This window comes from Ranitomeya variabilis, chromosome 7 (assembly GCF_051348905.1).
Source record: "Ranitomeya variabilis isolate aRanVar5 chromosome 7, aRanVar5.hap1, whole genome shotgun sequence".
Taxonomy (NCBI): Eukaryota; Metazoa; Chordata; class Amphibia; order Anura; family Dendrobatidae; genus Ranitomeya; species Ranitomeya variabilis.
Window position 1 is genome coordinate 174,500,505 of NC_135238.1, and position 17,915 is coordinate 174,518,419.

The window sequence follows — 17,915 nt, forward strand, 5'->3', positions numbered from 1 at the left end:
AAAAATTCCGCAAATGGTCTGTGCTTACTCAGTGGAATGAGTGCGCCCTGGCGGCGATTTTCAGAGAAGGTCTCTCTGATGCCATTAAGGATGTTATGGTGGGGTTCCCTGTGCCTGCGAGTCTGAATGAGTCCATGACGATGGCTATTCAGATCGATAGGCGTCTGCGGGAGCGCAAACCTGTGCACCATTTGGCGGTGTCTACTGAGAAAACGCCAGAAAATATGCAATGTGATAGAATTCTGTCCAGAAGCGAGCGGCAGAATTTTAGACGAAAAAATGGGTTGTGCTTCTATTGTGGTGATTCAACTCATGTTATATCAGCATGCTTTAAGCGTACTAAGAAGCCTGACAAGTCTGTTTCAATTAGCACTTTACAGTCTAAGTTTATTCTATCTGTGACCCTGATTTGTTCTTTGTCATCTATTACCGCGGACGCCTATGTCGACTCTGGCGCTGCTTTGAGTCTTATGGATTGGTCCTTTGCCAAACGCTGTGGGTTTGATTTGGAGCCACTGGAGGCTCCGATACCTCTGAAAGGGATTGACTCCACCCCATTGGCTAGTAATAAACCACAATACTGGACACAAGTGACTATGCGTGTTAATCCGGATAACCAGGAGGTTATTCGCTTTCTGGTGCTGTATAATCTACATGATGTTTTGGTGCTGGGATTGCCATGGCTGCAATCTCATAACCCAGTCCTCGACTGGAGAGCTATGTCTGTGTTAAGCTGGGGATGTAAAGGAACTCATGGGGACGTACCTTTGGTTTCCATTTCATCATCTATTCCCTCTGAGATTCCTGAATTCTTGTCTGACTTTCGTGACGTTTTTGAAGAACCCAAGGTTGGTTCACTACCTCCGCACCGGGAGTGCGATTGTGCCATAGACTTGATTCCGGGTAGTAAATACCCTAAGGGTCGTTTATTTAATCTGTCTGTGCCTGAACACGCTGCTATGCGAGAATATATAAAGGAGTCCTTGGAAAAGGGACATATTCGTCCTTCGTCATCTCCCTTAGGAGCCGGTTTTTTCTTTGTGTCTAAGAAAGACGGCTCTTTGAGGCCGTGTATTGATTATCGACTTTTGAATAAAATCACGGTTAAATATCAATATCCGTTACCACTGCTTACTGATTTGTTTGCTCGTATAAAGGGGGCCAAGTGGTTCTCTAAGATTGATCTCCGTGGGGCGTATAATTTGGTGCGAATCAAGCAGGGGGATGAGTGGAAAACCGCATTTAATACGCCCGAGGGCCATTTTGAGTATTTGGTGATGCCTTTTGGTCTTTCAAATGCCCCTTCAGTCTTCCAGTCCTTTATGCATGACATTTTCCGCGATTATTTGGATAAATTTATGATTGTGTATCTGGATGATATTCTGATTTTTTCGGATGACTGGGACTCTCATGTCCAGCAGGTCAGGAGGGTTTTTCAGGTTTTGCGGTCTAATTCCTTGTGTGTGAAGGGTTCTAAGTGTGTTTTTGGGGTTCAAAAGATTTCTTTCTTGGGATACATTTTTTCCCCCTCTTCCATCGAGATGGATCCTGTCAAGGTTCAGGCTATTGGTGATTGGACGCAACCCTCTTCTCTTAAGAGTCTTCAGAAATTTTTGGGCTTTGCTAACTTTTATCGTCGATTTATTGCTGGTTTTTCTGATGTTGTAAAACCATTGACTGATTTGACTAAGAAGGGTGCTGATGTTGCTGATTGGTCCCCTGATGCTGTGGAGGCCTTTCGGGAGCTCAAGCGCCGCTTTTCTTCCGCCCCAGTGTTGCGTCAGCCTGATGTTGCTCTTCCTTTTCAGGTTGAGGTCGACGCTTCTGAAATCGGAGCTGGGGCGGTGTTGTCGCAGAGAAGTTCCGACTGCTCCGTGATGAGACCTTGTGCTTTTTTTTCCCGTAAATTTTCGCCCGCCGAGCGGAATTATGATATTGGGAATCGGGAGCTTTTGGCCATGAAGTGGGCTTTTGAGGAGTGGCGTCACTGGCTTGAGGGGGCCAGACATCAGGTGGTGGTATTGACTGACCACAAAAATTTAATTTACCTTGAGTCTGCCAGGCGCCTGAATCCTAGACAGGCGCGCTGGTCGTTGTTTTTCTCTCGGTTTAATTTTGTGGTGTCGTACCTACCGGGTTCTAAGAATGTTAAGGCGGATGCCCTTTCTAGGAGTTTTGAGCCTGACTCCCCTGGTAATTCTGAGCCCACAGGTATCCTTAAAGATGGAGTGATATTGTCTGCCGTTTCTCCAGACCTGCGGCGGGCCTTGCAGGAGTTTCAGGCGGATAGACCTGATCGTTGCCCACCTGGTAGACTGTTTGTTCCTGATGATTGGACCAGTAGAGTCAGCTCTGAGGTTCATTCTTCTGCGTTGGCAGGTCATCCTGGAATCTTTGGTACCAGGGATTTGGTGGCAAGGTCCTTCTGGTGGCCTTCCCTGTCACGAGATGTGCGAGGCTTTGTGCAGTCTTGTGACGTTTGTGCTCGGGCCAAGCCTTGTTGTTCTCGGGCTAGTGGATTGTTGTTGCCCTTGCCTATCCCGAAGAGGCCTTGGACGCACATCTCGATGGATTTTATTTCGGATCTGCCTGTTTCTCAGAAGATGTCTGTCATCTGGGTGGTGTGTGACCGTTTCTCTAAGATGGTCCATCTGGTTCCCTTGCCTAAGTTGCCTTCTTCTTCCGAGTTGGTTCCTCTGTTTTTTCAAAATGTTGTTCGTTTGCATGGTATTCCTGAGAATATCGTTTCTGACAGAGGGACCCAATTCGTGTCTAGATTTTGGCGGGCATTCTGTGCTAGGATGGGCATAGATTTGTCTTTTTCGTCTGCTTTCCATCCTCAGACTAATGGCCAGACCGAGCGGACTAATCAGACCTTGGAGACATATTTGAGGTGTTTTGTGTCTGCGGATCAGGATGATTGGGTTGCTTTTTTGCCTTTGGCGGAGTTCGCCCTCAATAATCGGGCCAGCTCTGCCACCTTGGTGTCCCCGTTTTTCTGTAATTTGGGGTTTCATCCTCGATTTTCCTCCGGTCAAGTGGAATCTTCGGATTGTCCTGGAGTGGATGCTGTGGTGGAGAGGTTGCATCAGATTTGGGGGCAGGTGGTGGACAATTTGAAGTTGTCCCAGGAGAAGACTCAGCTTTTTGCCAACCGCCGTCGTCGTGTTGGTCCTCGGCTTTGTGTTGGGGACTTGGTGTGGTTGTCTTCTCGTTTTGTCCCTATGAGGGTTTCTTCTCCTAAGTTTAAGCCTCGGTTCATCGGCCCGTACAAGATATTGGAGATTCTTAACCCTGTGTCCTTCCGTTTGGACCTCCCTGCATCCTTTTCGATTCATAATGTTTTTCATCGGTCATTGTTGCGCAGGTATGAGGTACCGGTTGTGCCTTCCGTTGAGCCTCCTGCTCCGGTGTTGGTTGAGGGTGAGTTGGAGTACGTTGTGGAAAAGATCTTAGACTCTCGTGTTTCCAGACGGAGACTCCAGTATCTGGTCAAATGGAAGGGATACGGTCAGGAGGATAATTCTTGGGTCACTGCCTCTGATGTTCATGCCTCCGATCTTGTCCGTGCCTTTCATAGGGCTCATCCTGATCGCCCTGGTGGTTCTGGTGAGGGTTCGGTGCCCCCTCCTTGAGGGGGGGGGTACTGTTGTGAAATTGGATTCTGGGCTCCCCCGGTGGCCACTTGTGGAATTGAACTTGTGTGCATCATCCCCTCTGTTCACCTGCTCCTATCAGGATGTGAGAGTCGCTATATAACCTTGCTCCTCTGTCAGTTTCTTGCCGGTCAACAATGTAATCAGAAGCCTTCTGTGCTTGTTCCTGCTACTAGACAACTCCCAGCTAAGTTGGACTTTTGTCCTTGTGTGTTTTTGCATTTTGTTCCTGTTCACAGCTGCTGTTTCGTTACTGTGTCTGGAAAGCTCTTGTGATCAGAAATTGCCACTCTGGTGTTATGAGTTAATGCTAGAGTCTTAAAGGAATTTCTGGATGGTGTTTTGATAGGGTTTTCTGCTGACCATGAAAGTGTCCTTTCTGTCTTCCTGCTATCTAGAAAGCGGACCTCGATTTTGCTAAACCTATTTTCATACTACGTTTGTCATTTCATCTAAAATCACCGCCAATATATGTGGGGGCCTCTGTCTGCCTTTTGGGAAAATTTCTCTAGAGGTGAGCCAGGACTGTCTTTTCCTCTGCTAGGATTAGGTAGTTCTCCGGCTGGCGCTGGGCATCTAGGGTTAAAAAACGTAGGCATGCTACCCGGCCACTTCTAGTTGTGCGGCAGGTTTAGTTCATGGTCAGTATAGTTTCCATCTTCCAAGAGCTAGTTCTCATATATGCTGGACTATGTTCTCTCGCCATTGAGAATCATGACACCCGACACAGCTTACTGTCGCCAGCAAACTTATCTGGCAATGGGAAACAGGATAATGGAGCAGGGGTGGCAGTGGACAAACTGGCTGCAGCTACGCTAGCAGCCTGAACAGCAACTGCGGTAACATCCATAGCCAAAGTTGTGTGCTCAAGATCCGCCAACCTACCCTCCAGCTGCTGGATGTACCGCTGTAGCGGCTGATCGTCTGCCATTACTAACCAGACTCTGGCGCTAGTATAAAGGTAGGGCTGACAGAACGCACCAAATACTGTAATTCTAAGGATGGTATAAGGTGCATTCGCAGCCCGGGGTCCACCATGCAGAGATGACACCTGCTGCTAGGTAATGGCAGACATTATATGGCGGTATTATGTGAACACACATGGGTTAGCTTCACCCGGTGTATAGGAAGCGAACCCTGTTGCATCACAGGGCTGCAATTCCGCAGAGAGAACGCAAGTATTGGGTCACAGGACTCTGCCCCAAGGACACGGGGATAGAGTCCCTCTAGACCTCTAGCGCTCAGCGCCACAACTGCGGTGCCAGGAAAAACCTAAATAATGATTTACCACACTGAGTGCGTACAGTGCCGCTCTGGCAGACGCCATTAACCACCCTAACTAGGGCCAGAAAAGCACACTAGTTGCGCAAGGCGCTGCACAGGCGGTCGCTGCTAATTGACGCTGTGTACTTGTGCCTAGTGCTGGATGGCACAGTCTGGCGCTAAGCAGCTCAATCACCAAAGTACTTTCAACAACACTAGGGATGGGGATGATTAGGAGTTTTCACCAGATTCAGTCATACATCCACACACATGATTTCTGATTTATACTAGCGCATGGCTGAGTGGCCATGCAAACTTTTTATAGTTCTCAGGGATCTTCCTAGTGGTCAAACGGAGCCGCTACAGGACCTGAGCATGTGACCCCCGACCTCCAATGAGAGGTCGTCCCGTGGGCATGCTCAGTAGAATAAAAGCAGGACTTAGTCCCTGGAACGTCTGCTCGCCGCTGGTTACAAAGGCTGAGGCTGGAAAGGCAGCAGTAACCAAGCGCACAGTATCTGCTTGAGCTAGATGCTGGGATCGACGCCTCTGCTGAGCAGGCTCCACTGCAGCTGGAGGAGAATGGGAGACCGCAGCGGACATGGTTCGAGATTCCCCCTGTGCAGCGGTGGGAACTCGACACCTAACACCAGCTCTTCCATCTTGCCCTGAAACTGGTAACTAATGAGTTGCTATGGATTCCACATCATATACATCATGACAATTTGACTAGAGAAGAATGGGTACGTTTGAAACATCTACAGAATCTCCCTGAGGTGGTTATTAAACCAGCAGACAAAGGGGGCAATATCGTGGTGTGGCCTACAGCCATGTATGAAAAGGAGGCATTTCGTCAACTTCAGAATAAGACCTGTTACAAGCAAATTACATTTAACCCCTTGTCTTCTTTCAGTCAACAACTCAGGGAGATTCTGTCGAGGGCCACCACATCGGGGACCATCACCAAGGAGCTGGTTACCGCTCTGACTGTGGTGGAACCCACAATACCCATGTTTTATCTCCTCCCTAAGATCCACAAAAACAAGGATATTCCACCAGGTCGCCCGATTATATCGGGTCGGGGAAATTACTTGGAGGGCATCAACCGTTGGATAGATTCTATGCTATAACCTCTGGTTGAGGAATTACCTTCCTTCCTAAAAGACACTAACCAACTACTTCAGCAAGTTGATGGCCTATCCCTTGATGCTGATACCTTGTTGGTGACGGCTGACGTAGTCACTATACACCAATATAAGACATGGTGGTCGTCGAATTCTTCCTGACAGCATCTAACATTTCTGTGGGGATGAGAGCCTTTATATTGGAATTATTGGATTTTACTTTGACCCACAATTTTTTTGTTTTCAAGGGGTCCTTCTTCCTACAGATCTAGGGAACAGCCATGGGGGCGGCCTTTGCGCCCTCCTATGCTATTCTGTTCCTGGGTCTGTGGGAGAGGGACCTCTTCCTGTCAGATCAGCTGGGGTCTATGGACCGCGTACTACTCTGGACGCGGTACATAGAAAAACATCCTCATGTTCTGGCAGGAAACCTCTGATTCCCTTCAGAATTTCATGCAAATGTTGAACAGTAATGACCAGAACATACGACTGACTTTTACATACGACCAGAACAAAATTGAGTTTCTGGACGTTATGTTAAAAAGTGACTAAATGGGGATGATCCAGACAGGGATTTATAGAAAACCCACCTCTTCGAACATGTTGCTGCATGCTTCCTCCTCTCATCCCTCACACATGGTCAACTAAGTACCAATAGGGCAGTTCCTCCGTCTCCGTCAGATATGTTCGACAGACGGGGAATATGAGGAACAAGACGGTGACCTCAAAAGAAGGTTTCGGGAGCGGGGGTATAGTCATCGGTCTATCAAAAGGGCATATAATCGGTCTGTGCTAAAATCGATCGAAGTGATTCGTTTATGGACTCCCGTGGTTTGAAAAACTACACAATACGGAAACCCATTAAGTGCACAACGAGAAATGTGATATATTATGCCACCTGCCTGTGCTCCCTGATCTATGTGGGACTCACTACGCACCAACCTAAGGTCCGGGTCAGGGAGCACGTATTGGGCATTCAGGCTGCAGCGAATGAGGATGATATTACAACTTTAAAGACCATACCCAAACATTTTAAATTACACCATCAAAGTGATAGTAGAGGCTTTAGGGTCAAGGGTCAATGTATTGGAGGTAGGCATATGTGGTGGGAAGACCACCCAACATCTGGTCCAACTGGAAGCACGCTGGATTTGGACCATTAATACAGTCCATCCACATGGTCTAAATAAAAATTTGAATTTTCCCTCATTTCTTTGATTGCTGTCTGCTGTGTGTCTATGCACCCGTTGACACCTGTGCTATATTGATTTTAGCCGGTTTTAATTACTTTTCTTCTTTGTTTTCTTTACATTTTAGGTGTTTTGTATACATAGTCAGAAAAAAACAGAAGTATTCAACTCACCCATGAAAGTCCAAAAGCTGTGGTTATAGCATCCGAGCAGGGATAAGACATCTCCGCTGTGACGTGGATGAAGCACCAAACAAAGCAAGATTTCCAGCTCCAGGACGTAAATATAAAAATATTAAAACTTTATTCCATACTTTAAAATAGCAAAGGCTGACAAAAAAAAAGGAGAAAAGATCACATGGCAGTCATAACTGAACGCGTTTCGAACACGAGGTTCTTAGTCCTCAGTACAAAGAGAGGCAGGTCACATTTCCTTATGTGAAACCTCCACAGGTGAAGGAATAATTAACACACCCAAGAAAAAAAGTGAATTTAAAATCCAAATCTAGAACAGCAAAATAACCAAGGAAATAACAGTAGCAAAAGAATGACAAGTAACAAAAACAAGAAAAAATAACAAATACATGGACAATTGTTAAAATACATGGAGAAAAAAAAACAGGAATACATAAGATCAATCAATATTAGTAAGGCTGGTTTCACACTTGCGTTTAAAAAAAAACGCATGTGGTGAAAAAACGCATGTAAACGTGTGCAAACGCTGCGTTTTTTTAGACGCATGCGTTTTTGTATGCGGTAAAAAAACACGGCGTTTTGACGCATTTACATGCGTTTTTTCATGCGTTTGCATTTTTGAAACGCATGCAGAGAAGTGTGTGACAGCTGCCAATCATCAAAATTAACTAGAAAACCCACTATAAATAGAAATAGCTAGGGTTAGGGTTAGGGTAAGGGTTAGGGTTAGGATCCCTAGGGTTAGTGTTAGGGGTAGGGTTAGGGTTTGGATCCCTAGGGTTTGGGTTTGGGTTAGGGTTAGGGGTAGCTTTTTATTAGAACAATGTCCTGGTCGCCAGGTCACTGATAAGCCACCCCCCACCATCAAGGTGATAAAGGGATCCAAGCCCTAGCCCTAACCCTACCCCTAACCCTAACCCTAGGGATCCAAACCCTAACCCTACCCCTAACCCTAACCTTAACCCTAACCCTAACCCTAGGGATCCAAACCCTAACTCTACCCCTAACCCTACCCCTACCCCTACCCCTAGGGATCCATAGGAATTGGCTATTATGTTGACCTGGTGACCAGGACATTCTTCTAATAAAAAGCTTTGTTCAATGTGGACACCCCAAGATATACGGTATTGCTATAGAGTACTAAAAATATAAACTCGTAGAGTACTGACTGTCATAGTGTTAGGGTTAGGGGTAGGGTTAGGGGTAGGGTTTGGATCCCTTTATCACCTTGATGGTGGGGGGTGGCTTGTCAGGGTTAGGGTTAGGGTTAGGGTTTGGATCCCTTTATCACCTTGATGGTGGGGGGTGGCTTGTCAGTGTGTATTCTTGTTTTTTTCTATAAAAACGCATGCGTTTTTAACGCAAGCAAACGCATATGCTTAAAAACGCATGCGTTTACATAGACAGCAATACGTTTTTTTGCCGCAAAAAAAGTATGTGTTTTTTTGCGGCAAAAAAACGCCTCTGGAAATTACTACATGTTGCATTTCCGCAAAAAAACGCAAGCATAGAAAAAACGCATGCGTCCTCAAACGCATCAAAACGCATGCAAAAAAACGCATGCGTTTTTAATGTTAAATATAGGGGAAAAAACGCATGCGTTTTTTTCGGTACAAACGCTGCAGATCAAAAAGCAAGTATGAAACCAGCCTAAAATAGCATGATTTCCTTTCTGAGATTTAATCCTAAAGGGGCCCTAGAATTAAGATTTAAAATCCAAAAGGCTTCCCTGTCTCGTAATGTTTGCTCTCTGTCCCCACCTCGCATGTTTTTATAAATCTGTTCAATTGCATAGATTTTTAAGGATGAGGTGCGTCTATTGTGATCTTTTATAAAATGGTTAGACGCATTGGAAACATGTCTAATAGTGGGCTGTACAATGTCATTTAGATGCTCCCGAAATCTCTCCTTTAATTTCCGTATTGTGGACCCAACGTAAAGTAAATTACAATCTGTGCATTCTATAATGTAGATCACGTAGTCTGAGTTACAATTCAAATAATTTTTGATTAAAAAGTTTTTTTGTTTTTTAGCGCAGAAGAATGATGTGGTTTTTTTAACATAAGCGCACGTTTTACATGGAAGTGATCCAAATCTGAAGAAGCCTTTTGTGGACAACCAATTGGAGGAATTGACTGCCATGTGATCTTTTCTCCGTTTTTTTGTCAGCCTTTGCTATTTTAAAGTATGGAATAAAGTTTTAATATTTTTATATTTACGTCCTGGAGCTGGAAATCTTGCTTTGTTTGGTGCTTCATCCACGTCACAGCAGAGACGTCTTTTCCCTGCTCGGATGCTATAACCACAGCTTTTGGACTTTCATGGGTGAGCTGAATACTTCTGTTTTTTTTCTGACTTTGTTCTGCTTTTTTCGTGCTCCCTTTTATCCTAAATAAGGAATTATAAATAACTTCGAACTGTGGTAACAAAGGGCTCTCAATAACCTGGAGTGATTTGAACCTGAATATTCAAAATAACAATATTTATTGTCTTTCATTACGACAGTCCCAATTTTTATGAGTTCATTTTTATAGCTTTTTTTTTTTTTTCCTCTTTATACATGTAGTTGTTTATAGACTCCTCCAGAAACAAACGTGCTTCATTGGTGTTTCAATCAGTGAATAATAATACAGACATTTCTCCAGACATTCTAAATGTAATGCTCAACATTGTAAAATTATCCTTAAACGAGACCTGCATATGGTGGGATCAGACTACTCTTGAAAATTATTTATCTCAAAACATCATTCCAAGAGGTCTACGCATTAAGAAAATTCCCACCACAGTCTATAGCGAGGATTTTGTAAAGGAATGGAATATAATTTTATCTGACTGCTCTAATCGTTTGATGCAACTTATCATCAAATATGAAAATGAAGAACTGTCTAAAATCAGGAGCAATTTAAATAAGGATGTTGTGTCTCTTAAATCTTCCATCACTGATATGGAATTGGATTTTAAATCTTAATTCTAGGGCCCCTTTAGGATTAAATCTCAGAAAGGAAATTATGCTATTTTACTAATATTGATTGATCTTATGTATTCCTGGTTTTTTTTTCTCCATGTATTTTAACAATTGTCCATGTATTTGTTATTTTTTCTTGTTTTTGTTACTTGTCATTCTTTTGCTACTGTTATTTCCTTGGTTATTTTGCTGTTCCAGATTTGGATTTTAAATTCACTTTTTTTATTTTCTTGGGTGTGTTAATTATTCCTTCACCTGTGGAGGTTTCACATAAGGAAATGTGACCTGCCTCTCTTTGTACTGAGGACTAAGAACCTAGTGTTCGAAACGCATTCAGTTATGACTGCCGTGTGATCTTTTCTCCGTTTTTTTTGTCAGTCTTTGCTATTTTAAAGTATGGAATAAAGATTTAATATTTTTATATTTACGTCCTGGAGCTGGAAATCTTGCTTTGTTTGATGTTTTGTATACATGTCTTCTATTCTTCAGATTTTTCTTTTGTTCTTTTGGACCGGGTTTTCAAGGCTAATGGGTGTGGATGCTTTACTCCTGAAAGATATTCCACTTATCTCTTTGAATATAGTAAATGCATTAGAATGTTGATCTGTATGGCCACATATGTTTGCATGGGAAAGGATGGGTTACAATGTCACATTGGGGGTTGGAGGGGTGACTATTACTAATATGTCTGGAAACCATTGTATTTAGTTGTACATATAGAGTATGGTTTCCGTTATACGAGAAGCCATCATTGTTCTGACCTCTCCCATTTTGACTCATGTATAAAAGAACATGTGTGTATACCATTTCCTTAATATTTCTTCTGATTTGACAATATATGTTTGATTACCGTTAGATTGAGTAACATATTTACTCCAATTATGGTTATTGGTAATCGGATATGCTAGATAATGGTGTTATAGGCATGTCAGCACGATATATAGTGGTCTCATGATTATGGATAGATCTGCATGATTGACAACGTGTTTAACATTTTATGCAGTCATAATTTCCATACATGCTAGTATTTAAAGTATATTATATGGCCAGTAGTGAGCTGAAATAATATATATAGCAATATAATATGTGCTTTCGTCATTATTGTATGATGTTAGTTTACACCCTTTTTACCTCCTGTGACACTGCGGCGGACTCGTACGTATTCGTGCCCTGCCCCGTGACTCCTGGCTGCTTTCGGCATCTGTATGTGTGAGAGGTTGCTATGGTGCTTGTACCGTACTCCTCCCATGCATGGCACCGACGCTGCCTCGAGTCCCGGGTTGCTATGGCAGCGAATGCGTCACTTCCGGTCTGTGGCTCTGTCACTTCCGGTCCGGCGGATATTTATATCTCCGGTTCTGCGTATTTTGCCATTGCCCCTGACGAAGGACATCCGAGACGCGCGTCGGGGTGATGCATCAGCCCTGCATGCCTATTTGTGTCACTCACTTGAGGTAAATATGCACATTATGGCACTTACTGCTTGGTATGCATAATACGGCAGTTCCGCTGCTCTAACCCCACACCAGTGATCTTCTCAGAATCTGTTTAGCGCAATGCTGCACGTGTAAAGTAACTTACGCTCTGGTGAAATATGATAGATACACAATATGGGGTGGATGATTTTAATGAATTACAGTTATGCCTGATAGTATTACTCTGTTAATCTGTCTGCTTTCCTCTTGGGCTGAGGCGTCCATTTCAACAGTTACAGGTGTCTTAATGGCTGCATTTTATGCTCTTTGTTCCTGTCATGTACTTGTGGATTATTTGTAACTCTAATAAAGTATTACTTTTACTATTGACATATTGGATTGCATTTTTTGTGTGTGGTTTCCACATTCCCCCCTTGGTTCAAGTTTATGAGGGATCAGTCCACAACTATAGTCCAGTCATAGTTATAGCAGTAAAACATTATTGGGCATAAGGTACAATTTGTATATAGAATTTTGACATGTTGTTGCTGCCATTTTTCTTGAGTATTTGTCACCTGTAGCAGTGGCAAGAGGGGTTGATATCACCTTTTTATTATTTGGTGACACCAACCCCATGGCTTGGTAATGGAGAGGTGTCTATAAGACACCTCTTCATTACTAATTCTATAATTATATGGTAAATAGAGACACAGCAAGTATAAAGTCCTTTATTAAAAATAAAACAAAATACACTTTTCCATTTTTATTTAAAAATAACAAACAGTTATACTCACATCTAATTCCACTGAATCCCTTGTCTCCTGCATTAAAACAAAAATAAAAAAACACATCAATATCCCTCACCTGTTCCATGCAATAATCCATATCTGGGGAATAAATAATTTTCAACCAGGACGCTGCCAAGATGTGACTGTCCAGGCTGAGAAACACTGACGAAGCCTTGGATGAAACGTGCGTTGGGGCTGGGGGTTCATCACTATACGGCTACTTGACCAAGATGCCTCACTGGATATAAGTACGATTTCTGTTCCGAATCCTTATACATCTCCCACTCTTTAGCATATACCATCTTATTTAGTACAATGGAGAGTTTTCAGGGTAAACATACTGGTGTTTGTGTATTTGTTATGAGTCTCATTACCATTTACATATACTTGTGTATAGTACACTCATGTTTCCCCGTTTTTTGGCACTCTGTTTTATTTCGTTCCTTCATTTTTTATTATTGTTTTAATATTTTTCAATAAACTTTATATTGTAGGAGACTTAGTTGGCACTTTCATTCCTTTTTGTTGGTACTTGTTCCATATGTGGTGCATCTCTGAATGTGTTTTTTACTTTATCTCACATTTGGTTGGTACTAGTAATATATCTTTAGTATTTGAATAGAGCAGACACTCATTTCTAAAGTTTCATTAATATAAAGAGTGAAACTGTTGACTTTACTATTTCTACTCTTTCTTTTCTTTCCTATCTAACTTTAAAATAAAGTCTTTTGAAATGGTTAAAAGCTATCCACTCCTACACTGCAATAATAATATTTCTATTTTTTAACAGCTTTTTACACCGGAATAGCAACAATCTACCCAAGCACAAATCATCATGTTAGTCAACATGTTCAAGAAGATGGCATATTCCTTAAAATATCAAAAGTATATGTTTCCAGTCTCTGATGAAATCACCAATATTGTTTTATCTTATGTGAAAAGAAAAGTAAGTATTGTAAGCCATTGAGTGAAGTATTCCAATCCTATTTATATATTATGCATAAGGTAAACTATTATGACTCCCATAACTAAGCTGCGAGTGTGGGGCTCTTGAGACACCATTTCTATGGCTGTCTCTATATACTAGTACTCACGTAAAGTGATTTCATCAGATAGCTTAATTTAACTCCAGGAGGCACATACGAAGATTCAGGAAGTTTTACTACCAAGCTGAATTCTTGCAGTTATACGCAATTACAGTAGGTAAAAAAAGACAATTCTGAATCAGAAATGCAAATACGTGAGTCTCTTAATATGGCTAACATACACTGAATTGAAGTGAGGAAATACTGACATGAAGGAAAACCTTACTACAGAGCAATGTAACAGCAACATAATTAAATATTACATGATTTCCAATTTGTGGTATATGACAGAAACCTTTCAATTTATGTTACAAGTTTTGTTTACAATACACTTTTATTTCCCATAAAATAACTATTCTGTGGTATCTTTCCTTCAAACTTTGCATGGTAAGTAGTGTTGAGCGATACTTTCCGATATCGGAAAGTATCGGTATCGGAAAGTATCGGCCGATACCGTCAAAATATCGGATCCAATCCGATACCGATACCCGATCCCAATGCAAGTCAATGGGACGAAAATATCGGAATTAAAATAAACCCTTTATAAACTTGTAGGTTCATTCTACATGAAGGAAAACAACTAAGAATAATGTAGGATGTATTGGGGGACGTGGCGGAGATATTAAAGGGACAGAGGTTTAGCCCAATGTAATAGAATAGCAGGATTTTTAATTTTTTTTTATGAAGTTCGGCGTTAGAAAGAATTTGACTATGTTATTTTTTTTTTTTTTTATGTCAGATATTGATGTTTCACTACTTCCACGCCCTTCACCTTCTTTTTTACTTCTCCCACGCTTTCTTCTTAATTATCCTCATCATCAGCTTCTTTGACATCAACTTCTTCACCTTATTCATCTTCTTCTTCATCTTCTACCTATTATTTTTTGGGTTACATTGTTCATATTCTTTTTATTTTACTATTATCTTCATCATATTCAACTTCTTCATCATATTCTTATTTGTGACAGGCATTCCCGTAGTTGTTATCTATAAAAGTTTGAAGATTACACCTTCCGTTCTGCCTGTCACAAACCAGTTACATTTGTCCGCGTTCAGTTTGGCCTGCAGCATCAGGCTTTATCCAGGGGCACCACGAGGAGGAACGGACTCACCCCCATACACTGCTTAGTCTTCTTCTGCTTATAATTTACATAATATTTTTTTGCTCTGATATTTTGTGTTATGCTTAATGTCCTTCTGCTCTTTGTTCTGCAGCCTCTTGTTCTTCTGCTTCTCGGTCTTCCAGGTCGTCGTCGTCTCCAGGGTCGTCGTCTCCGGGGTCGTCGTCATCGGGGTGGTCTCCGGGGTCGTCGTCATCGGGGTGGTCTTCAGGGTCATCGTCTCCAGGGTCGTCGTCATCACGGTGGTTGTCGTCTCTGGTGTCGTCGTCATCTTAGGGGTGTTCTTCCGGGTCATCGTGTTTAGTCTCTTGAACTTGGAAATGTAGCAGAAGGTACAAGAAGGCTGAGAAAATGCCGAGAACCAGCTGATGGAACTGGAACTCGGATGGCTACCCGAAGGTCCAAGAGCCAATGGAACTACCGAGGACCAGCTGACGTTACTGGAACCCGGTTACTAAGCAGGAGGTACCCGTGCCTGAAAGCACTACCAAGGACCACCTGACGTTGGTGGAACTCGGATACCCAGAGGGAGGCACCTAAGCCAAAGGCTCTGCCCGGAACCAGCTGACGGTACTGGAACCAGGATGGGGAGCAGAAGGTACAAGAGCAAAAGACACTGCCGAGAACCAGCTGACGGTGCTGGAACCCGGATGGGTAGCCGAAGGTCCAAGAGCCAATGGAACTACCGAGGACCAGCTGACGTTACTGGAACCCGGTTACTAAGCAGGAGGTACCCGTGCCTGAAAGCACTACCAAGGACCACCTGACGTTGGTGGAACTCGGATACCCAGAGGGAGGCACCTAAGCCAAAGGCTCTGCCCGGAACCAGCTGACGGTACTGGAACCAGGATGTGGAGCAGAAGGTACAAGAGCAAGTGTCTGCGTGGCTTTTGCAGGACACGTTGCCGGCTGCACAGCAGGGGAACAGCTGGCGGTGCTGGACCCCACTGACACATTGGCGAGGTGTTTGGCTCTGTGCAGCCAGCACTTCCGGACAGCAACGAGCGGTGTTGTAGCCCGGGCTCTGCAGGGGGAGCAGAGTGTAGGCCGAAGCCTACTTGAACCAATTTCAAAGGTAACCTTTAACCCCCCCTCAGGGGTTAGAAAGTAGAAGAGCCACAGCTTATGCAGCAGTAGTGCTGCACAAGTCAAAGGTTGCTCTTTTAATTTCGCTCCTTGCACACGCTGAATGAAACACGTATAACATTTAGCCCTTTATACAGTCAAACTGTGTTGGAGGCGCGAGTTCCCTTTGTAATGAGACGCAGCACAGATGTCAAGAATCCCACCTTGGTGCTGGGTGCAGCCTCCTGAGCGTTGTTATTTGCTGTACAGGAGTCTGCGCTGTCGTGTTATCCCCTGGCCTAGCGCCGTTAGCGCTGCCCATCTTCTGGCATCATGTAATGTCGGCCGGTGCGGTTCGCGATGACCATGAATCCCAGCCCCGCAGTGTCTTAACATTGTTAAAACACTGCGGGGCTGGGATTCAGGGCCTGGCGCAGCACATATGTTGGCCTCTCACACTCGGGTCCTTACACCCGCTTCAGACTGTGCGGCGTCATCTGATCCCTTATCGCATGCCACGGCCATGAAGCCGCACAGTCCGAAGAAGGCGGAAGGAGAGGAGGGACAGGCGAACTGATGCACTGATCCTGCCCATCAATCACACCCTCGCAGTCCCAATAAATAAGACACCGAGGGGCGTTGTGTGGGTCAGGGCGGCCGCAGAGGCGCAGGCAGCCAAACAATGATGCCAGAAGACGGGCAGCGCTACCAAGGGGGTTGCAGCGTGTCATTACAAAGGAAAGTCACACCACCGGGACGGTTAAATGGTCACACAGAGGACACATTGCAGACGTGTTTTCAGTTCCACATGTGCGAGGAGAATACGTTTCTGAGCCACCTTGCACACATGCAGCATTACCGCTGTACAAGGTGGCTGGATAACGTAAAAACGCCTGGGGGAGGGGGGACAGGTTCCCTTCAATTTCAGTTCTTGTGTCTGCGTGGCTTTTGCAGGACACGTTGCCGGCTGCACAGCAGGGGAACAGCTGGCGGTGCTGGACCCCACTGACACATTGGCTGGTGTTTTTCTCTGTGCAGCTAGCACATCTGGGCAAAAACTGGCGGTGTGTTAGAGCCCAGGGACAGCAGGAGGAGGAGCAGGAGGAGGAGGAGCAGGGGGAGGGGAGTGTAGGCCGAAGCCTGCACAGGCGGCAGCTTTGGGTGTGTTGTGTCTGCGTGGCTTTTGCAGGACACGTTGCCGGCTACACAGCAGGGGAACAGCTGGCGGTGCTGGACCCCACTGACACATTGGCGAGGTGTTTGGCTCTGTGCAGCCAGCACTTCCGGACAGCAACTAGCGTTGTTGGAGCCCGGGCTCTGCAGGTGGAGCAGAGTGTAGGCCGAAGCCTAATTGAACCGATTTCAAAAGTCACCTTTAACCCCCCCTCAGGGGTTACAAAGTAGAAGAGCCACAGCTTATGCAGCAGCAGTGCTGCGCAAGTCAAAGGTTGCTCTTGTAATTTTTCTCCTTGCACACGCTGAATGGAACACGTATAACATTTAGCCCTTTATACAGTCAAACTGTGTAATGGAGGCGAGAGTTCCCTTTGTAATGAGACGCAGCACAGGTGTCAAGAATCCCACCTTGGTGCTGGGTGCAGCCTCCCGAGCGTTGTTATTTGCTGTACAGGAGTCTGCGCTGTCGTGTTATCCCCTGGCCTAGCGCCGTTAGCGCTGCCCATCTTCTGGCATCATGTAATGTCGGCCGGTGCGGTTCGCGATGACCATGAATCCCAGCCCCGCAGTGTCTTAACATTGTTAAAACACTGCGGGGCTGGGATTCAGGGCCTGGCGCAGCACATATGTTGGCCTCTCACACTCGGGTCCTTACACCCGCTTCAGACTGTGCGGCGTCATCTGATCCCTTATCGCATGCCACGGCCATGAAGCCGCACAGTCCGAAGAAGGCGGAAGGAGAGGAGGGACAGGCGAACTGATGCACTGATCCTGCCCATCAATCACACCCTCGCAGTCCCATTAAATAAGACAACGAGGGCTGTTGTGTGGGTCAGGGCGGCCGCAGAAGCGCAGCCAGCCAAACAATGATGC

The 17,915-nt window shown here is 44.5% G+C and overlaps 1 protein-coding gene across 2 annotated transcripts in view; it reads left to right on the forward strand.

Moving 5' to 3' along the window:
- The window catches only part of LOC143784260 (putative methyltransferase DDB_G0268948), a 122,755-nt gene that overhangs the window by 18,251 nt on the left and 86,589 nt on the right, over positions 1-17,915 (forward strand). For both annotated transcript variants that reach the window (XM_077272287.1, XM_077272288.1), the window contains exon 2: positions 13,386-13,541. In XM_077272287.1, the coding sequence (XP_077128402.1) occupies positions 13,431-13,541 (111 nt within the window). In that variant the 5' untranslated portion in view covers positions 13,386-13,430. The remainder of the gene's footprint in view (positions 1-13,385; positions 13,542-17,915) is intronic.